Below are 21,582 nucleotides of genomic sequence, written 5' to 3'. Positions count from 1 at the left end.
TATGACATACTTAATCATACCACTGACCCTTTAAATTCCGTATTCCACTTAGAGTTCTAAGAATAGCGCATACTTTTGGAGATAGAAAAAAAGTGTATTTTGGAAACCAGATGAAGACTCCTGAATAATTTGCCCTAATTCCTTATTGTTTATTGTAGGAAAAAAAAATAAAAAAAGAAAACAAATCTGTCTTGATCACTGAATACAACAGTTGTATACAATAGTGTTGTATACACTGTCAATTTGTTGTATACAGTGTCAATCTGTACCTGGAAACATAAACAGTGGTTAATTTATTGTGGCTTGTAATTATAAATTAAACAATCGTGAAATTACACAGTCCACTTCACTGATAAACAAACTGGGAAAAGTGAGCCAGCTCTCATGCGTTTCTCCTTTACGATGCCATCCCTTTCTCTGTTGGTTTGGCATGCCTTTTTCATTTCAATTCTAGTTATTTTCTGTGTAAATATTTATATTTGTACTCATTTGTTGAGAAAAACTTAGCCTTTAAATGGACAGCTCATGTATAAATGATTAATAAAAAGCAAACGTAAAAATCTGTTTAGCCTGAGGTTAATAAAACTGCAATGTACAAAGTGTTGAAATGTGATTGGCAACTTCAGATCCAATAATGCTACTTCTTTAACAATGTGACAATGTTAAATCAATTCAAATAAATTTTTCCTATCAAAATTTACTCACTGGATAATCTAACCAAGTGTGCATGTGTCTTTTTTTTCCTTCTGGACATCTAGCTTTTTCTTACTTCATAAATCAATAGAAGTGGTTCAACAGTTCTAAAAGTCAAAAAGGGATTGGAGTTGGGACAGGGAAGTACCTACAAGCTTGAGTGCTAGCTCTCTGCAGCTGGTAAATTTATCAGCCTGCTCCAAACACTCTAAAATAAATTTTTTCTTCCACTAGTTTTAAAACCACTCAATTTCATTTTAATACGCTCCAATTAAGTGCAGAGAAATCAATAAGGAACAGAGTGTCAAGCGTCAGATACGTCACATAATTTACGTATTTGGGAAAGCTTTATTCTGGCCTGACAGGGAAAAGGCTAGCCCCAAATTGATGGCCACTCTCCCTTTTTAATCTACTCCAAACTGAGATTAAGGCCTTTGCTTCTGGTGTGGTCATATGCAAAGGAAGGTGGCAACAGGTCCGAAGTAAATACTAAAGATCGGGCAGCAAATCTGCCTCCACCAACACGTATTGAACAGGAGACTGGCTATCACCAACAACCAGACCTTGCAGAACCCTCAGCAAATAAAAAACTCGGGACTGCAGAAGTGCGCCCGCCACGCAGACACGGAGACCGCTTAAAATACACCAGACATCCCTTCCAAGCGGCACCTCTTTGTGTCCGGGGATTTACACCCTTCCCCCCCAGAGGCCCTCACACCGCGAGGAACAGGAGAGCTAGGCTACCATCTCCCCTGGTACCGCCAGCTAGACCTCAAAGACAGCAGCGCTGGCCCTTCTCCCCTCTTCTAGCCGGGCAGTGGTGAACCCCACTTTCCTGCGGCACTGGGAGGCCGATTCCTTGGGAAGATTTAATCCTGCGTGCAGAAGCTGCTCTCCGCAGCTCCTCGGATCCGCCCTCATCCCAATCCCCAGAGTAATGATGGAGCCCTGGCTCCGTACCGCGACAACCCAGCACCCTTCCAGCCCCTTCCCCTAGTTTCGGATAGGTTGCAAGCTCCGCCTTCCTCCCCAGGCCCAGATTCCCTCCAGGGCCCACACTCGGGGCTCCCTGCCGCCCCCCGAAACCAATCCAGGACCCGGACATCAGGCTGAGCGCCAGTCTGTTCCCTCCTGTCTTTAAGCGCAGTGCCCTGCCTTGGGCCAGGGGAAGGGAGGCAGGTGACCGACCAGCTCCGGAGGGACCCAGGCCCCCCACACTCACCATCCTCCCGCCGAGTCCCTCCTCCTCCTCCTCCTCCTGCCTCCCCCGTTACCAGGGGCAACTGCGACGGCGCCGCCCCCGACGTCCCTCGTACGCACGGCAGAGGAGCAAAGCAGCAGAACGGGGCGGGGTCCAGCTCCGCTTTCCCCAATGTGCGCAAGCGCGCCAATCTGCCCTCCCACTGCGCAGGCGGGCTGCTGGAGCGGCCGGAGAAGGCGGCAGGCTGCAGAGACCTGGGGAATGGTGAAATCTCGCCCACGTGGCTGGCGGGGGCCACCAGGCTTGTGATTGGTCCAGAGGGAGGGTGTGAGGGCGGGGCGAGGGGAGGTTCCCTGGCGGAGGCCAGAAGGGCATCCTGGCCTGGCTGCCAAAGCGGGCTGCTTTTGGAAGCGGCTGTGTTAGTCCGTTTCTCCCGGATCCAGGTAAGGATCTTGAGAGGAGGCCTCCTGCAACATCTACCTGTGCCAGGTTTTATTCCCCACATCCCAGGAGGGAGTTTGCATTTCTGTCCTGACTGCCCAGGCGAGGCTGCGGCGCGGGCTGGGCTTCCACCTGCCAAAGCCACGTGGCAAGGAAAGGCGCTACCTGTGGATCTCTTTATGGCCTCCAGTACCTTCGTGTGCCAGGCTGAGGAGCGGGGGCGTCATGGGTTGCGCACCCGTCTCCACACATCCGTGTTAAAATCCGGGCTGGAGGAGTCCTGGTGGTGCGAGGCTGCCTACAGGAGGGCAAGAAGCTGCCTGAGGACTGGCCGTGAGGGCTGGGATGAGCTGATGGTTTACGGGGGTGAAAGGCGATTGGGATGGATGGTTTTGCTGAACTAAGTTGGCAGGGGTCGGTGCGCCGTCTGCAGCCCTGAAGGAGGCAAAAATGGGTCTCCACTTCTAGGCAAGAAAGAGAGAGACATTCTGGGTGCTATTTCCCACCCCTTCCCCGTGCAGAGGACAGGAAGAAGAGTTACCATATTTGTGCCAGGTCCTAGTCTAAATTCTGGAGACACAGCAGGGGGCTAAATCTGCCCTCATGGAAATTACATCCTTCCTAGTGAGATGCTTTTCATACAAGATTTCATTTCATTCTCACAGCCCTAGAAATTGGTTATTTTAAGGGTTAAGAGTGGGGACTTGAATCCAGTACTTTCTGACTCTTGAGGAATTATTATTTTTGGCCGCTCCATGCTTGGCATGTGGGGATCTTTGCTCCCCAACCAGGGATTGAACCTGTGCACTTGCAGTGGAAGCAGAGTCTTAACCACTGGAATGCCTGGGAAGTCCCTGGGCTTAGCTATTGTTAATAGTTTCCTCCAGGTTTTGGCCTTTGCTGCTTTTAAGACCAGCAGGTTTTCAGCCTAGTTTAGATCGTTGGAATGAAGGCAGATTTTCCCTGAATGGTTCTTAACATTTTATGTATTCAAGTCAAGTTTCCACGTATCTCTAGCCTGCTGGTTCTTCTGTGAAAAAGGCAAAGCAGACTTCTCTTCCAAAATTGCCTGGAGCCTAACATCATGGCTGCCAGGGAGTCATTTGATTGTACATAGGCATGTATTACCAGAGCCTGCTGGTTTAATTATTAGTCTCAATCTCCAAGTTGAGCTAGGTAGCCTTGACAGCAGCCCTTGACCCATCTCAGTGGACTTTGTGTTTGAACTGCTTGAGTCTTTGACTGCCTTGATCTTCCTCTGATGGGAATACCAGCGATGATGTTTTGTTTTTTCCCCAAGTAGGGGATTCAAATAGGAGATCTTGGGTGCTTCCCCCTCCCTTGCAAAAGGATACTCTAGAAGAGTTTGGAAAGCCTGTTACCCAAACTCTGATACTCTCTGCTTGAGAAAATCAGCTCTCCCTGGAAGGACAAGCATTGCTTAAGGAGAGGTAGTAGGTTACACAATTTTAAAAATATTTTCCCTTCTTCCCTCCTTTTCTCTCTTTCTTGAGACAAGCACCTTTTAGTGGATAAGAGGACCCGTCTAGGTGACTCTAAGCCTTGTGACTTTGTGGTCTCTCTCTTTTTTTGTCCACTCTGCACTGCCCCCTTGGCAGTGAAGGGTGGAGTCCTAACTGCTGGACCGTCATGGAATTCCTGTCTAAGCCTTATAACCTTGGGAAAATATGGCCCTAGCTGTTACCAGATTTTTGGATAAATAGGACTAGATTGGTTTCCTGCTCACATTTGTATCTGCCACAGTGCAGGACCATGTGTGCCATAAACGCTCACCACACTAGCTCAATGCATGGGAACCTCCTCGGCATCAGTTTCTTCATCTGTAAGCTGAGATGTTGGATCCCTAATGTTTTTAAGCTGTGACATTCTCTAACCCTGGAAGAAAAGGGAAGTATTGGTTAGTCACCTGTTTGATTTCCACCTCTCCCCCATTCCCTGTAGCGGAACCCTGGATATCATAGTCACCTTTTTAGGAGGAATTAGATATGGCTTGTGTAGGAAGAGGGAGCTTAAATGCTGAAAACTCAGCAACCAGTAGGACTCAGTATAGGAGGGGTAGACAGTTTGCAGCTTCATGAAAGAAAGCCTGTTATTACTTCTGTAACCAAGGCAGGTTCTGAGTTTGACAAAAAAAAAGACAAGATTTCGGGGACATCCTTGATGCCCGGAGAACCCAAGAATAAGTTGGAATGCGTTCCAGGCAGGCGGTAAGTGTTTTTAGAGGGCAGATGAGGACTATAGCATGCACCTTACAGTCTGTCAGGGGAGGCAGATTTTACACTAATAAACATCAAGAAAGTGACAATTACAAAAGCCCCATGTGCTGCAAACGAGGACAGGATACTATGGGATTATGTAACCGAAAGGCTTGAGTTTGCCCTGAAGGAATCACAGAACTGTCCCCTTTGGGGACCAATGGAATGGGAAAAAATGTTAAGACATAGAATTTAGATTTTTTTTCCTTTTATGTTTTACATAAGACAGGACAAGGATGTGCCCTGGTAATGAAGGCAAAGATTCTTGCATGACTTAGCAAATGACTACCCCTTCATGGTAGAAGTGCTTTCACTGTGAAAGAAAGAGGATTTTCCAGTGTTGGATTGTTCAGTTGAGAGTGGAGAGGGATGGCCAAGAAGTATGTGTGTTGTGTGTTGTGTGTTGTGTGTTGTGTGTGTGTGTGTTGAAAGGGAGGCATAGCATTAGGACTGTCTCCATCTGGTGCAACTGTGTGGCTCTGTAAGTCAAGGCTTACTGTTTTTCCTTCCTCTAGAATAAAGGGAACTCTTTCCCCCTCCTGGCTTCAGCTGGGACTGGGTGAAATGCCTTTGGTCTTTGGACCAGCCCCCCTGCAGGAGCCACGTCAGCCTGTCCTTAAAGGACAGAGCCTGGAGCTTCTCCTGGGCTCTGGTAGGGTGTGAGAGGGGGCCGTCTCCCCCACCTTAACAAACAGTCTAAAAGTTGATGTCTGCTCTTGCTCTACCTCATCTGTTGGCTGCTTCTGCCTGCTCCCTCTCTAGTTGTTCTCAGATTTTTGATGGGTTACCTCTTAAATATAGTGGTCTTCCTGGGTATTTCCTTGGATCACTGCTCTTCCCAGTCTGCATTTTCTCTTTGAAAAACTTCATCTTAACCCACCCCCATGTTGCTCCCTCACTGTTTTACTTCTAACCCTGATCTCCGTTCGGGGTTTTAAGCCTAAATATCCAATTGTCTACTGACTGGACCTCTTCTTTAGCAAATACTCAAATTGCTATGCTAGGCATTGAGGCAATGGTGGTGAGCCATGGACACACTCCTGGCTTCAAGGAGCTTATGGCCTAGTGGGGGATGGTGGGCATTAATTCAGGTAAAACCACAGCATATCACACATGGCATGGCTCTGAAGGACAAGTACAGAGCCAGGAGCTCATAGCAGTGCATGAGAGGGAGGAAGGGGTCCTTCAGAGACTTCTCTGAGCAAAGGAGGTTTCAACCAAAATCTGAAGGATGGGTAGGTGCTTGTCATTCAGACTGTCTCTGCAGAGCAAAAGGCTACTTTTGGGGGAGGGCAGGGGAGTCCTTGAGATTATTTGCTAATGCACCTGCTTTTAAGGCTGCTATTTATTCTGAGGTGACTTTGCTGTAACTTCCCTTGCAGCTGTAATGGGTCTTTACGGAGGTAGTGTCTTGAGTGGAAGTTCCCTTTCATTCTACTATATAATATAAAACATTTATTCTTTATTAGGTCTATGGCTTCCGTCAGCCATATGTTTCCTTTCTCTAATATGAAATCCTGGCTTTGTTTGCTCGAGTCCATGAGTACCTTGGATCTACATGATTGTATAACTCAAGAAGATAGTTTTTATTTTTTAATTATTTTCTTTTGGCCACATTGCATGGCATGTGGGATCTTGGTTCTCCAACCAAGGATCGAACTCGCACCCCCTGTAGTGGAAGTGTGAAGTCTTAAACTGAACCACCAGGGAAGTCCACCTAGCTTTTTTTTAAAAACATGTTAACCACTATCATTTTCATTTTATATACTTTGGCACTGAATTATTACAAAAATTACTTCTGTATCTTAAAGTTTTCAGAATGAGAAAAAGAAATGGCCAAAAACATATGAGTAGATGCTTAATCTCATTAAGAATCAAGAAAATACAATTTAGGAGCTACTCTGATGGTCCAGTGGTTTAGATTCTGTACTTCCACTGCAGGGGGCACAGATTCGATTCCTAGTAAGGGAACTAGGATCCAACATGTTGCACAGTGCTGCCAAAAAAAATTTTTTTTAATAAATTTTAAAAAGAAATATAAATGAAAATAACAATATTGTTTCTGCTCATCATATTGGAAAGAAATGATTTATTTATCCATTTTGGTAAAAGTTTGACTAAAGGAGGATTATCATATACAATTGGTTGAAAAATCAATTTGAATTATATTTATAAAGATTTCATTTAAAACATGTACGTCCTTTGATCCAGCAATTTCACTTCTAGAAATCTATCTTAAAGGTATGGTTGTGGCACTTCCCTGATGGTCTAGTGGTTAAGACTACACCTCCAATGCAGGGGCGGAGATTTGATCCCTGGTCGGAAGCGAGCTAAGGGGTTTCCCAGGTGGCACTAGTGGTAAAGAACCTGCCTGCCAGTGCAGGAGATATAAGAGATGTGGGTTTGATCCCTGGGTCGGGAAGACTCCCTGGAGGAGGGCATGGCAACCCACTCAGTATTCTTGCCTGGAGAATCCCACAGACAGAGGAGCTTGGTGGGCTACAGGTCATGAGGTTGCAAAGAGTTGGACAAGGCTGAAGCAACTTAGCACACACACCAGGGAACTAAGATCCCACATGATGTATAGTGCAGTCAAAAAAAAAGATATAGTTGTCATATACACAAAGTAATGTGTATAAGGATATTCTCAGCAGGGAAAAACTGAGAATAACCCAAATGTCTACCAAAGGATGAAATCAAGGCACATGGAGTAGTATGTAATAATATAAAAGAGTGAGATGGAGCTGTATATGTAAAATGGAGAATTCTCTAAGATGTGAAGCAAAAAAAGTCAGTTGTGTATTAGTGCCAGTTAGTTTATTGCTCCTTAGCTCCAAATCTACCCTTCTTCATCATGTCTTATGATCCTGGACGTTGTAAACCTTTTTCCTTTGCCCTCTGATATGATTTTAAGCTCTACCAGTAGAGGGCGCTGGAGGAGCACCGATGAGGAACGGGTAGTCTTGCCGGTGCCTGGGTGCTTGCCTCCTATCAAGTTTCAACAACACCCCACCTGGCAGCTTCCCTCAGCATCCCGGCACGCAGCTTCCCAGAATCTCAGTGGCTTCCTGGTGAGTTTCATAAGCCCTCCGACTCAGCATTCCAGCGCATCGTTTCCTACCTGCCAGCCCTTCAGGGGGCAGCACCTCAGCAAACTTTGAAGCAGACTGCTTTTTAAATCTTGCTCAAGGCGTGCTTGTGAACTTGTAATTCAATATATATGGAAGATTGTCAGGTGATTTTTTTTTTCCAAGAAAAAAGACAAATGACATAGTAGAAGAAGATATAGAAGTCTCGAAAGTATTCCTTAAGGAAAAAAAACAGATGAGCAGGTATTATTTAGTGAAGAGGGAGAGGACGAGAATCCTGGACTGGCATTTGCAAAGAAGCATGAGGACTTCCCTGGTGGCTCAGACGGTAAAGTGTCTGCCTACTGTGGGAGACCCAATTTCAGTCCCTGGGTTGGGAAGATCTCTTGGAGAAGGAAATGGCCACTCACTCCAGTATTCTGGCGTGGAAAATCCCATGGACGGAGGAGCCTGGTAGGCTACAGTCCATGGGGTCGCAGAGTTGGACACGACTGAGCGACTTCACTTTCTGAGACAGATGGCAGCCTCTTGCGTTTGAGGAAGTCTTGTAGCACTTGAAATTCAACATCAGGAAAGTCTAACTCAGTGTTTTCTCCCTTAAAGTCGGTTTTTCTGTATTCTCCAGATATTACTGTCCCAATCAGAAACCCTGGTATCACTCTAGGTATTTGTGATGGCCAGAGGAACTCACCAGGACTCCCTCTCTGCTGTGCTTCCCGTTTTAGGGGCTGCTGAGGGAGAAGTAGTCACTTTGTAACATCCACACGCCTTCTTTTGGTTATTAGACCAAATGCTGATTCACATACTGTGGGTGTCTTGCAAATGTAATTAAAGTCCCTAATTGGCTGGCTTTGAGTTAATGTAAAGGGAGATTATCCTGGGTGGCCTGACTTAATCAGATGGAATCCCTTTAAAACAGGGCTGGGCCCCCTCCTCGGAGAAGGCAATAGCAACCCACTCCAGTACTCTTGCCTGGAAAATCCCATGGACGGAGGAGCCTGGTAGGCTGCAGTCCATGGGGTTGCTAAGAGTCGGACACGACTGAGCAACTTCCCTTTCACTTTTCACTTTCATGCACTGGAGGAGGAAATGGCAACCCACTCCAGTGTTCTTGCCTGGAGAATCCCAGGGACGGCGGGGCTTGGTGGGCTGCTGTCCATTGGGTCGCACAGAGTCAGACACGACTGAAGCGCCTTAGCAGCAGCAGCAGCAGGGCCCCCTCCTACCTGAGGTTAGGAATTCTAAGAGGTAGGTAGACAGACAGGTAGGTAGTTCTCCTATTGATTCTGTTTCTGTGGTTGAGCTCTGACTGATAGAATTCCTGCTATACCCAGTCACTTGGCACATCCTCAGATTTGGCTACTTTAACAGCTTCTCTGCTTTTGGTCTTCCTTCCAGTTCTGATGCATTTGGGTTCACTTGAGCCCCATTTCTTCTTGCCTGGAGTGTTGGGGGTTCCCTTCTAGCTGGTCTCTGCGTCCTCTGAGGTCTTGCCACTCCCTGTTTACATCCATGGAATTGCCTAGACTGTTCTTTCTAAACTACACATCTAATCTTACCACTCTTCCTAAAGTTTGTTAGTGGCTTCCTGAAACTCTCAGGCAGCTTTTTTACATGACTCTATTTTTTCCTCCTCTCTGGCATATAGATCATACGTCTTTTGAAAATTTTTTTTAACGGTTGCCCAAAAGTTTGCCGTATATATTTACAACTAATCCAAGTCCACTTTCAAATTATACTGTCCCACATCACGGGTAGTCCGAGTACCTTAGAGTCTTCCCAGCTTCTCCATCCCATCTATTATAGCGTTGTTGCCATTCCTTCATTTTTTTTTTTTTAGGTAAAGATTTATTTATTTTTGGCTGCACTGGGTCTTTATTGCTGTGTACAGGCTTTCTCTGGTTGTGACAAGCAGGGGCTACTCTCTAGCTGTGGTCGCTGACTTCTTATTGCCGTGCCATTGTGGAGCGCGGGCTGTAAGGCATGGGGGCTCAGTAGTTAACAGCGCATGGGGTCTTCCCTTAGCAGGGATCGAACCTGTATCCTCTGCATTGGCAGGGGGACTTTTAACCACTGGACCACCAGGGAAACTCCCATTCAGTTTTTCAAAATATGCATTTGTTTATTTATTCAGCTGTACTGGGTCTTCATTGTAGCATGTGGATCTTTAGTTGCACCATGTGGGATCTTTAGTTGTGGCATTCAGGACTTTTCATTGTGAAATACAAAGTCTTAGTGGCATGTGGGATCCAATTCCTGACCAGGAAACAAACACAGACTCCCTGCCTTGGGAGCACAGGAGTCTTAGTCACTGGACCACCAGGGAAGACCCCATTTCTGTCATTATCTCTGACTGTTTCTACTTTCGACGTGACCCCATGCCTCTTCTCCTGCAGATAGATCTCTCCTACCTTCTGGGGCGGGCTTCACCCACATTCCACCTCTTTTGGGAAGCCCCCCTTGATTTTTGTGATCCTGCCCCCAACTCAGCCTCCTCTCATCTTGTGTTTATCGTAGCCCTCCGTGTTATCTGCTGTTCCACAGGTGGGTTCTTGTTCCCCAGTCAGACTCAGCTCCCCAAGGACAGACCCTGTATTGTCCCTTTCTCCTGAGTTGCCCCCAGCATGATCATGCCCTGGGCTGGCCACTGGCAGGCACTCAGGAAACATTTGATGTCCAGTGGCCCAGATGGGTGACAGTTCACTGGGCTCTTCCTGACCTGAGTGGGGTGATGCTAGCGGCTGGGGTGAACTGTCCATCTCCTATAGTGGGAGGTGCTCAGGGCCTCTGGAGAAGGTTTTGATTCGGGGGACAGTCCTCATTTTTCCTCTGTTCTGAAGTTCACAGTTTTGTGTATGGGCAGGATGGAGGCTGACCTGTCTGACTTTAACATCGATGCCCCCCGTTGGGACCAGTGCACTTTCCTGGGGCGGGTGAAGCACTTCTTCAATATCACAGACCCCCGCACGGTCCTGGTACCAGAGCGGGAGCTAGACTGGGCCAAAGTGATGGTGGAGCAGAGCAGGTGAGCGGCTGGGGGACGGGCCGGGTGCACTGGGGCAGCATCGGTGGGTGCCCTAGGGGAGAGGTGGAAATGGAAGATGAGGGGATAGTCAGAGAGCTCAGGGAGGCGGGAGGGCCAAGAGCAGGATGACTCAGGGTGGAGGTTGGGAGGTGACGCAGGCCTGTTGTCTTTGGGTGACAGGATGGGGACTGTGCCCCCGGGCACCCAGGTGGAGCAGCTTTTCTATGCTAAGAAGCTGTACGACTCGGCCTTCCACCCTGACACTGGCCACAAGATGAACGTCATTGGGCGGATGTCCTTCCAGGTCCCCGGTGGCATGATCATCACGGGCTTCATGCTCCAGTTCTACAGGTGCGACTGGGGAGCAAGGCAGCGCCAGGGGCACCACTTAGACCTGCTAGGGAGGGAGCCATAGTAAGATAATAGTAATAGCCGTCTTTATTGATTCCTTACCAGATACCAGACACTGTGTTCAGTTGTTCGCATGTATCACCTCATTTAATCTCAGCAGCCGTACAGAGAGGCACTGTTTTCATCTTCATTTTACAGATGAAGACCTGCAGTCCTACAGAGGTTATGTAACTTGCCCAAGTGCACCAGCCAGGAAATAGTGGTGCCTGGCTACATGCACTGAGGCAGTTCTGTCTAGGACTCAATGACTGAACTCTTCTACTCCTTTAAAAAGTACTTATTCAACAATGAATTTAGTGTATTTTTATAACATAATATCCAAAAAATTAAAAAATGGGAAGACACTTTCAGTCCAGTTGGAGAGAGAACACTTTCTCTGTTCCCCTTCCTCTTTTCCCTGCCCCTCTTCCCTCCCTAACACATTCGGTTAGCCAGTTGTCGAGCCAGACCTTGGGCCAGATAAAAAATAAAAGTGTTAGTCTCTCAGTTGTGTCTGACTCTTTGTGACCCCATGAACTGTAGCTCACCAGGCTCCTCTGTCCATAGAATTCTCAAGGCAAGAATACTGGAGTGGGTTGCCATGCCCTCTTCCAGGGGATCTTCCTAACCCAGGGATAGAACCTGGGTCTCCCACATTGCAGGCAGATTCTTTACTGTCTGAGCTACCAGGGAAGCCCACCCCTCAAGGAGGACCCAGTTTTGTTGAGACCAAGAAGGAAACAGTTAGTCTAGCTTGTCAAGTGGTAGGCTGGGGGCAGAATATGGGGTGGTGGGAGCAGACATCAAAAAATGACTACCTGTGTCTCAGGAAGGACAGGGGAAGGGTCAGGAAGGTTCCAAGGAAGAAGAGGTCTCTCCAGAGAGCAGGATTCAGCCATATACCAAGAGGCTGGGGGTGTGGATGTTCCAGGCAGAGGGGCAGCCAGTGCAGAAGAGCAGGTACAGGAAACAGCACGGGAATGGCCTGGGGAGTGCAGGTTTGACTGGTGTTCCCACGCCCTCCTCCCATCCTCTTCTCTGCCTCTCCTGGCCTCTCTCCTGGTAGGACGATGCCTGCAGTGATCTTCTGGCAGTGGGTGAACCAGTCCTTCAATGCCTTAGTCAACTACACCAACAGGAATGCAGCTTCCCCCACGTCGGTCAGGTAGGAGGCCTGAACCCCTGGCTGGCTGTGTGGGCCTGGAGCTGCCTTCTTGCCTTGGGGGGAACAGCCCTTCTTAAGGGGTTCTGGGGCTGTCTGTCCTCCCTGGGTGGGGCCTGCCCTGGATGGGTAACCAGGTCTCTTTTCAGGGTTTGGAAGTATTAGGCAGACTAAGAGAGTATCTTCTTCCTAGATGAATTCAACATTCACTCATTCATTCATGCTACAAATATGTCTAGAGTGTGTATTAGGTATTGGATAGGGTTCTAGGGGCAGGGGATACGTTTGAGTAAGACATGTGTGGTCTCTGGAGTTTAAGGTCTTTTTAGGAAAATAAGCATAATGATCTGAGTCTATAATAGCTGCCATTAAGGAAATAAATATGACATGCTGGAGAACAGCAGAAGGGCGTCTGTACAGATAGGCCGGTCAGGAAAGTCCTTTCTGCAGAGCTGACATTTCAGCTGAGTTTTGAAAGGTAAGGATTTAGCCACGCAAGAGCCCGGGGAAAGATTCCCAGAAGAGGGAGTGGCAGCATGCAGAGGTTCTGAGCAGGCAGGCACTTGGTGTGCTTAACGTACTGAAAGGAGCATCTGAGTGAGTTGGAGGGAGATCCCAAGCTGAAGCTGAGGTTTTCAGGCAAGAAGCCACAATTCCAGCCTTTATCACTCAAGCTTCGGTCCTGCCCTCAGCCTCCCGGAGTCCCCACTCCCAAACATCTCTCTCCTCCACTAGGCAGATGGCTGTTTCCTACATCACAGCCACAACCACTGCAGTGGCCACTGCTGTGGGCATGAACATGTTGACAAAGGTACGGTTTGGGGCTGCTCTGGACATGGTGGTCACAAGGGGGCAGCAGAATCCGAGGGAAAACTGTTTTTTTCCAGGTATTGGTTTTTCTCGGGGCTTTGAGGGAATTTGGGTGCCCTGACTGGGTGTCAGGATATGTGGTGGTAGTGAGGTCTGATTTCTTACTTTATGGTCCTAAAGCCCCTTCCACCCCCATCTTCCAGGGACCTGACCTACTCCCCTGTCCTCTTCCCCCACAGAGAGCTCCGCCCCTGGTGGGCCGCTGGGTGCCCTTTGCCGCCGTGGCTGCAGCTAACTGTGTCAACATCCCCATGATGCGCCAGCAGTGAGTACAGGGATCCCTTTTCCTCCCTGTAAACCGCAAGGTCAGCAGGGAAAGGGCAGGAGACCGAGGCAGTGGGTGGCGTTGGTGGCTGAGGTGGGGGTGGGGAGGGCTGCACTTCCAAAGGTTCTCCGAGGACAGGCGGCTCCAACAGTGATGGCTGCAGGAGTGGCGGGTGACCTGGGTTTCGTCTGTGATGAATGCTGTGGGAGTCATTCTCTGAATGGGTTTGGAGGTTTAGTGTGGACCTGTGGAGTTTGGCACCAGCTCACGTCCTTTCAACTACAACTGTATTTAAGTCGTGAACTTGGCCTACTTCCAGAGCCCTGGGGATGGCTCACAGAATGAAACGCCGCAGAGCAAGGTATCCAAAGATAAAACAGAACCAAGAGGCTCTGAGGGAAGCCAGAGGGGTAGATAGATGTTTTCCAGCTGCCAGGCTCTAAGCTTCACAGCAGGAAAGGGGAAAGGAGAAACCCACTGTGTCTCACAGCCTTTGTTCCTTGACTAGAGAAAGCAAAGATGTTCCCCTGCTATAAAATTTAATGATGTAATACATGTAAAGCGCTCAAAATAGCGCCTGGAATGTAATATTAAGCGTTAGCTACTGTTGCCACAGTTGCCATCGATGCCTTCCTGGTCATCACCGATGTCGTAAGGCACATTTTCTTAGGACTAGTAGTCAGTAGAAAGTGATCACGATCACCCTTGCAGAAAGCACACCACGGGAGAGCCACGCATACTCTACTTGACTCCTCTTCCCCTCCCCCATCCGGTTGCTCCTTCCAACGAATGAATGAGTCCCCACCACCCACCTGGTCTTGGATGGAGTGCTGGCTTGAATATAACAGCCAGAGCAGCTCCTGTTTGTGGGTGGGTCATGTAGTCAGGCACTGGACCAAGCACTTGGCAGGCATCATCCTGTTTAATCCTCACTGAGTCCTGTGAAGGGGCGCTATCATTATCCCCATTTTGCAGATGAGGGTACCTGTGTCTTTAGAAGGACTAGGGAACTTGCTCAAGAGCATACACTTGCTCTGCAGCTTCCAGATCCGGCCTAGGCAGCTGGGACCTGGCGCTCGCTCTCTGAACCTCTCCCCTAGATATATGCAGTATCACTCTCTGGAGTGGGAGAGGCCGCTCCAAGGGCCAGGCTGCAGGAGGTGGCTCCCTAGAGCTGGAATGCTCGTGGTCCCCTGGTGTGTCACATCGCTGGCGGGCTTCCAACACACCCCTTTCCCCCATCCAGCACTTCCTGTCTGTGTTTAGGGAACTCATCCAGGGAATCTGTGTGAAGGACAGGAACCACAATGAGATCGGTCATTCCCGGGTGAGCAGAGGCCCGCCCTGGGGGTGGGAGGAGGGAGTTCCCTCTCAGACCCTGTCCTGTTCTTAGCGCTCAGAGCAGGCCTGGGCTAAAAACCTTTTCCCTGGCGCCATCCTCCTCCTTCATCAATTTTCCCTCCATATCTCTGCTCATGTCATTTCTGATCCTGAAGCCATAAGAACGTGGCTGGGTGGGAGAGGGTCAGGTATGGTCACTTAACCCCTGACAGGTCCATCCCTTCCCCTTTACCAGCTCAGACTTGACCGTGACTCTGACCCTGGCCAAGCCCTCTGGTGCAGCCTGTGGACTCCGCATAAAGTCATAACTGACAACTAACTTTTTTCTGTCCTTAGAGAGCTGCAGCCATAGGCATCACTCAAGTGGTTATTTCTCGGATCACCATGGCAGCTCCTGGCATGAGTAAGATGGGGAAGCCCTCCCCTCCTTCCGGACCCTGGTTCATGTGATGGAGACCTCAGCCACACTTGGGGTGGGGGATGAGACCTCAGCCACACTTGGGGTGGGGGATGGGACCCCAGCCTCTATAGGCATTCTTCTCAAACTGGTTTGCTTGAGTGTCGAGAGCCACTGGAGAGTCACACCGTAAATCCTGGAATGTCAGTTAATCGAGATTTGGTGGAGAAAGTTGTTTTCCTTTAACAAATATTCCTTAAGTTCCTTCAATGTGTTGGGGAGATAGTGGTAGAGAAAATAAGTTCCCTGTCCTGGTTTTGCCTCCAGCAGGGACAGGTTACAGAGCAGGATACAAAACTTGCTTGAAAGATGGTTGGTTGTAAGAAGGGTGCTCTGGGCCCGTGGTACCATCCTCCTGTGGTTATAGGGCTGCAGGTTGAGGAGTCTGGGAAGCACCTTCTTCTGGGACTTGGGGGAGAAGTGGGTGTGGCCATGCCTATACATCCTTCTCCCCAGTGAAAAGTGTTTTCTGGAACTTCTGGGTAAGGAGGGGGAACCACTCAGTCTGTGATCTGACTTTAGAAGGGGAAGTGTCACAGCCTTTCCTCTGCCTCTTCCAGTTCTGCTGCCGGTCCTCATGGAAAGACTGGAGAAGCTGCGCTTCGTGCAGGTGAGTGGACTCTCCTCTGCACCTTCACTGCCCGGTGGCCCCAACCACACCCGTGCTGGGGGTCCCTGACCCTCTCACCCTTCCGTCTCATTCCCATCCCCGCACTGCACTCCGGGAAGGCCTCTCCCAGTACCCTGGCTGCCCAATTCTCAGCCTTGTCTGCTAAGAGCAAGGAGACTCCCACCTCTGCTGCAGAGCCAGGGTTTCCTGCCTGTGGGTTTCTAGCTGGCTTGCCGATGTGGGGTTCCCCTCGAAGTACGTAAGTCCCGCGTGGATCTCTCTTTTGTCTTGTTTCTGCACAGAGAGTCCGGGTTCTGCACGCGCCTTTGCAGGTTCTGCTGTCTGGATGCTTGTGAGTAACGTGTTTTCTCAGTTGGCGTCTGTGGTGGGGCACCCCAGATCTGTCTTCCTGTGTCACCCATGTGGGAAGACATATACTCCTTTACCTGACTTCAGAAGCACCCAGGCTTGAACACCTGTGGCCCCTCTGACTTGTCCCATCTTTCCAAGGGCGCTGGGCTGGCCCTGTGCACACACCGAGGTGGAAAGCAGAACCCTTGGATGTCCTCCTATCCCTGGGGTCTCCCCTCCAGCCTTAGGTCTGCAGTAGTTGTAGAGAAGAGACAAAAATGATGAGATCATCCCACCACAAAAGAGAAATAGGGGGGTCAGCTCACACAGTGGTGAATTTAGGTGGCGCTAGTGGTAAAGAACCTGCCTGCCAGTGCAGGAGACATAAGAGACACAGGTTCAGTCCCTGGGTCGGGAAGGTCCCCTGGAGGGGCAGGCGTGGCAACCCACTCCAGGATTCTTGCCTGGAGAATCCCATGGACAGAGGAGCCTGGTGGGCTACAGTCCATAGGATCACAAAAAGTTGTACGTGACTGAAGTGCCTTAGCATGCACGCATGCACATGTCAGTTATGTCTCAATACATCCGAGTATGGTGAGACGTGAAAAATGACACAGCCTGGGCCCGTCACGTGTCCCAGGCTCGCACGGGCGGAAAGCACCATGACTCCCGGCAGCGGTCTCGGGTGCCTGCCCTGGACTGGACAAGTCCCAGCATTCATCGTGCTTTGTGAGGCCATGAGCCAATGACCACAGCCTAAGCTCATGTGTATTGGATGTCTCCTGTGTGCCCCCACTGTGCTGATGTTTCATGTCTATAATTTCCCTTATTCCCTGAGCCCTCGAGGTATACATCCTGTCAGCGTCTCCTTTCCCAGATGAAGAGACTTGCCCAGGCATCTCTAGTTGGTAATTTCTGGAGCTGAGATTGGATCCTTAATAAGTCTAACATTATGCCAGACTGTCTTCTTTATTTTTTTCGCTGTGCAGGCTTTTCTCTAGTTGCAGCGAGCAGGGGCTACTCTAGTTGCAGTGCACGAGCTTCTCATGGCGGTGGCTCCTCTTGTTACGGAGCACAGGCTCTAGGGTGAGCGGGCTCAGTAGTTGTGACTCCCGGGCTCTAGAGCACAGGCTCGGTAGTCAGAGGTGCCTGGGCTTAGTTGTTCCAAGGCATGTGGGATCTTCCTGGATTAAGGATCAAACCCATGTCTCCTACGTTGGCTGGCAGATTCTTTACCACTGAACCACCAGAGAAGTCCCCGCCAGAGTGTCTTCTGCAAATTGATTTGCCACTGAGGGAGTGGTTACATACCATGGGCTGAATGTGTCCCATGTTTTACCCTGTTTAACCCTCGCAGTAACCCTGCCGAGTATGCACTCTTGCTCTCCCTCCGCTGGCTCAGAGGGGGCTTGCCCCAGATGGCACAGCTAAGAAGTGCGCAGCTGGGACTCGAACCCAGGTCTGTTAGAATCCCAGATTCTGTAAAATACAGTCCTGGGCCCACATCCTCTGAGAACTTGTGAGAATAAAGATTCAAGCCCTTTCCTGGACCTACTGAATTAGCCCTGCGTTTAAACAAGCTCCTAGAATTCCTTGTGTGCCCCATGAAGTTCCAGAGGCTCTGCCCTCACTGTTCTCCAACAGCCTGGGGGTTCAGCAAGTACAGGAGCCTGCCCCAAGTTCACACCCCTCCTGCTTTCCCTGAACACCAGAGGGCACCTGTGGTTATGAGTGCCACTGCTCACACTCCCTGGTGTCTCCATTCCCATCTTCATCTGTGAGAACAATGGATGGATGGGGGTGAGGGGTGCAGGGGGGCTGGTTTTATCCTGTGTTGGAGTGAGTCTCCAGGCGCCAAGAGACCAGGAACAGGGTTGGAGGGAGAGGAACTTCGGGTTCAGCTCCCCTATCCTTTGGGGACTCTCAGCCACGGGGTGTGGATGAGTCTGTGAGATGCCAGACACCCCCTAATGCTTTGGTTTCTCCTTTCTTCCAGTCTTATCTTCATGGTGCCAGTGGCGTGTGGGCTGTTCCCGCAGCAATGGTATCAGCTGTTCATTACCCACTTGTTTTCACTGAATTGCCTGTCCCTGCTCTTCCTGACCTGCCCACTCTCCTGAAGGAGAGGGAGCAGCAGGCAGGGCAGCATCTGTTTGGGGACAAGTGTGAACTCTGTCTGTGTGAACTCTGGGCCTCTTGACTCCCGTTGAATGGGAAACCGAAACAGAGCTCCAAGGGGCAGAGGGATGTTGCTCACTCCCAGTGGAGCACAGGCTGCCTTGGAAAGATGGTAGGGGAACAGTAAGAGACTTCCTGTCCCTGCTGGTTGAGTTGTTAGACCCATCTCCCCTGGCTGGATCTGGTCTTTGAAATCGAACAAGAGGGTAGGTACTCACTCTGGCTGATGTTTGCCGGAGGGTGGATGCCTTGGACCTCTCAGCTTCCCTTCCATGTCCTGGAAAGGGTGCAGGGGGTGGGTGAGAAGAGATGATGGCAAAGGGAAAGGGAAGCATTAGACGGGTGTCAGGGGCAGGGGGCAGGGTGGCGGAGAGGACTGACTCCAGGAGACCAGACGTAGCCTGAGTGGATACAGGGAAGATGCCCGTCTCCCTTTTCCTAGTACTCCCAGCTCAGTAGTTACCTACACCGCTCCTGTGTTCTGATCACTGTGCTTGCAATCTTTGAGAAGGTAGATGTTTGGCACTAGGGAGAAGGAAGTCAGAGCCCAACAGAAGTAAAAAGCAAAAAAAAAGTAAAAAGCAACATACTGTGCTGTGTAGAAACCATTTGTAATTCTGATGGAAAAATGGGCAAGGGCTTCTTAGAGGTGGCAACTATGTTGGATTTTACCTCAGGGTAATTTGCTGTTGGTCCAGGTGGCAGGCTCATAACACTTCTCTCTTCTCAGTGAATTGCCGGTTTCCTATCTGGAACCCGAGCTCCAGGACACCATCAAGGCCAAGTACAGAGAACCTGTGCCTCATGTCTACTTCAACAAGGGCCTCTGAGGCCTCACCCCAGCACAGATCAGTCCATACGCCAGCTCACAGAGAACCTGTGCCTCATGTCTACTTCAACGAGGGCCTCTGAAGGCCTCACCCCAGCACGGACCAGTCCATACGCCAGCTTACAGAGAACCTGTGCCTCATGTCTACTTCAACAAGGGCCTCTGAAGGCCTCACCCCAGCACGGACCAGTCCATACGCCAGCTCACAGAGAACCTGTGCCTCATGTCTACTTCAACGAGGGCCTCTGAAGGCCTCACCCCAGCACGGACCAGTCCATACGCCAGCTTACAGAGAACCTGTGCCTCATGTCTACTTCAACAAGGGCCTCTGAAGGCCTCACCCCAGCACGGACCAGTCCATACGCCAGCTCCTCCTCAACTGCTGTGGATCCCTGTGCCTCGTTCCTCTTTGCCGATAGGGCCTGCAGGCCAGCGTGGATTCGGGGGGCGAGGGTGTCAGGGGGAGAATGCCTCATGCTTCTACCCAGGTACCTGGGTTTATTGGACTCCAGGGGATAAAAGCGACCAAGGGGAGAGAGGCCAAGGCTTCTATCTGCTGTCCCTGAACCCCCATCTCCCGGAGACCAGGAGCTAAGACCCCCTCAGAGAGAAGGTGTTAGGTCCTGAGGGTGACACTCAAGTAAACCGTTTGGAAAAATTAGGAAACCTGGGATTCTGGTCCCAGCTGGGTTTGAGGAAGGACCCCCTTTCTCTTCCTCCTTATCTGTTCTCAGTCAAGGGTACCCTTCCCGCTGGGAGGGGGTGTGGTTCTGGCTCCCTCAGGAAGAGGGAGGGGAGAGGCTGGGCCACCTTGGACCTCCTCTTTGCTCTTGCCCACTCTCCTCCCCAGGGCGCCCTGGGCAGAAAGCTTCTTTGGGAGTCTTGCTAAACTTGAGAGTTTTTATCAGGCACCCAGGAGTTTTTAGTGCAAAGCACCGCACCGCCCCCCCTCCCCCCGCAAAAAAAACAGGACATAGTGAGGCAGCAGAGTTTCATGGTGCTTCAAACCCTATCTGTTGACACTGGCTTTGTTCTCCTAAAATCATATCTGATTCTGCTTCTCTGTGTCTGAAAGATAAAACCACTGACTGTGAGTAAAAAGGACATAGATAAGCATTAACTTCATGTTTTAGTGGGTATAATTTCCTGGCTGCCTCCCTTCCTCAGCCCATTGGGTTAAACACCAAAGAAAGACTGGTGTGGACTGAATAGGAAAGGGAAGTTTTATTTGGACGCCTCTGAGAGGAAACCAACCAGGACCAAAGAGCCTTAAAGGACACACAGCTAAGTGCAGCCACTCACCCTTCCCCGCCAGGGTGCTCTAGGTTATTTTGGAAGCCCTTGAGGGAGAGGGGGCTGCTGTAGCCAACCTGGGGCCAATGTCTATGAGTTTTGTCTAGTAGAATTTACTGACTGATCAAAGGGTATCAATGTGAATCGAATGCATTTCTTGAAAGAGCACAATGGACTATCTGCACACTGAGTTAATAAAACCTAGATGGAAAGCAAGAGCTGTTCTTACTTTGGCCTTGGCATGGAGGAGGGTATCACAACTCTAAGGGGAACCTGTCTGGTGCCCAGAGGCCATTGTTTGTCTCCCTTATTATGGAGGAAAAATCTACCTGCCTTTGCTGGAGGCTCTAGAGTGTTCCCTGGACTGGATGTGTTGCTCGAGGGCAAGAGCTGGCAAACCATGGCTTGAGGGGCCAGGTTTGCCTGTTTTTATGTTCCTGGGAACTAAGAATGGCTTTTAAATTTTTGAAAGGTTGTGAAAAAAGAAGGGTGTGTGAGACCCTGTGGGGGTGGCATGCAGAACCGAAAATATTTACTATTTGGGCCTCTACACAGTGTCCCCTACTCTGGAGTAATGGTTCTGAAGAAACATGCCTGAGATTCACCTGGAGGGCTTCTCAAAACATGGATTATAGGGCACCCTCCCTAGAATTTCTAATTCTGTGGGGCTGGGATGGAGCCTGTGGATTTGTGTCTCTGGTAATTGTGATGCTGATGCTGTTGGTTTGCGGACCACTTTGAAGGAGCACTGCTCTGAAGAGAAAGGGGCTCCTCCTTGAGGTCAAAGTACTGACAGCAGTTTGATTTTTTCCCCCATTAAAAATTAAAATACAGTTCACAAAACATGAAATTCATCCTTTGAAAGATACAGTTCGGTGGTTTTTAGCATATTCCTAACGTCATGCAACTGTCATTACTCTCTAATTCTAGAATATTTTCGTTATTCCTGAAAGAAGCTCTGTGCTCATTAGTAGTCATTCATTATATCCTCATCCCCCAGCCCCTGGCAACCTCTCATCTATCTTCTGTCACTCTGGATTAACCTATTCTGGACATTTCATATAGATGGACTCATACAGTATGTGGTCTTCTGTGTCTGACTTCTTTCACT

General features: G+C 49.6%; 2 protein-coding genes across 9 annotated transcripts in view; one reads left to right on the top strand and one right to left on the bottom strand.

Annotated features, from left to right (window-relative positions):
* Positions 1-2,022, bottom strand: part of ARL3 (ADP ribosylation factor like GTPase 3) — a 29,967-nt gene extending 27,945 nt beyond the window's left edge. The window contains exon 1 of one of the 2 annotated variants that reach the window (XM_027529460.1): positions 1,916-2,022. In XM_027529460.1, coding sequence (XP_027385261.1) covers positions 1,916-1,918 — 3 coding nt within the window. In that variant the 5' untranslated portion in view covers positions 1,919-2,022. Of the gene's footprint in view, positions 1-705; positions 796-1,915 lie in introns of those variants that run through there. The other variant, XM_027529459.1, reaches the window with a different exon arrangement.
* Positions 2,023-2,230: 208 nt separating this feature from the next.
* SFXN2 (sideroflexin 2) lies at positions 2,231-20,687 on the top strand. 7 transcript variants are annotated; one of them, XM_027529457.1, is made up of 13 exons: positions 2,234-2,337; positions 10,097-10,244; positions 10,564-10,725; positions 10,906-11,076; positions 12,182-12,280; positions 13,013-13,088; positions 13,327-13,412; positions 14,679-14,739; positions 15,090-15,156; positions 15,771-15,820; positions 16,123-16,172; positions 18,168-18,215; positions 19,080-20,687. In XM_027529457.1, exons 3-13 carry the CDS (start codon positions 10,565-10,567, stop codon positions 19,177-19,179), a joined length of 969 nt encoding a protein of 322 aa, XP_027385258.1. In that variant the 5' UTR covers positions 2,234-2,337; positions 10,097-10,244; position 10,564; the 3' UTR covers positions 19,180-20,687. The 7 variants fall into 7 exon arrangements, 5 of the variants coding, with proteins under 5 accessions (XP_027385257.1, XP_027385256.1, XP_027385258.1 ...); XM_027529458.1 differs by lacking the exon at positions 10,097-10,244 and adding an exon at positions 7,526-7,682; XM_027529456.1 differs by lacking the exon at positions 10,097-10,244 and having other exon boundaries at positions 2,231-2,337; positions 19,080-20,298.
* The last annotated feature ends 895 nt before the right edge of the window (positions 20,688-21,582 follow it).

The sequence above is a fragment of the Bos indicus x Bos taurus genome, chromosome 26 (genome assembly GCF_003369695.1).
Source record: "Bos indicus x Bos taurus breed Angus x Brahman F1 hybrid chromosome 26, Bos_hybrid_MaternalHap_v2.0, whole genome shotgun sequence".
NCBI classification, from domain to species: domain Eukaryota; kingdom Metazoa; phylum Chordata; class Mammalia; order Artiodactyla; family Bovidae; genus Bos; species Bos indicus x Bos taurus.
This window is presented reverse-complemented; position numbering and strand designations above follow the sequence as displayed.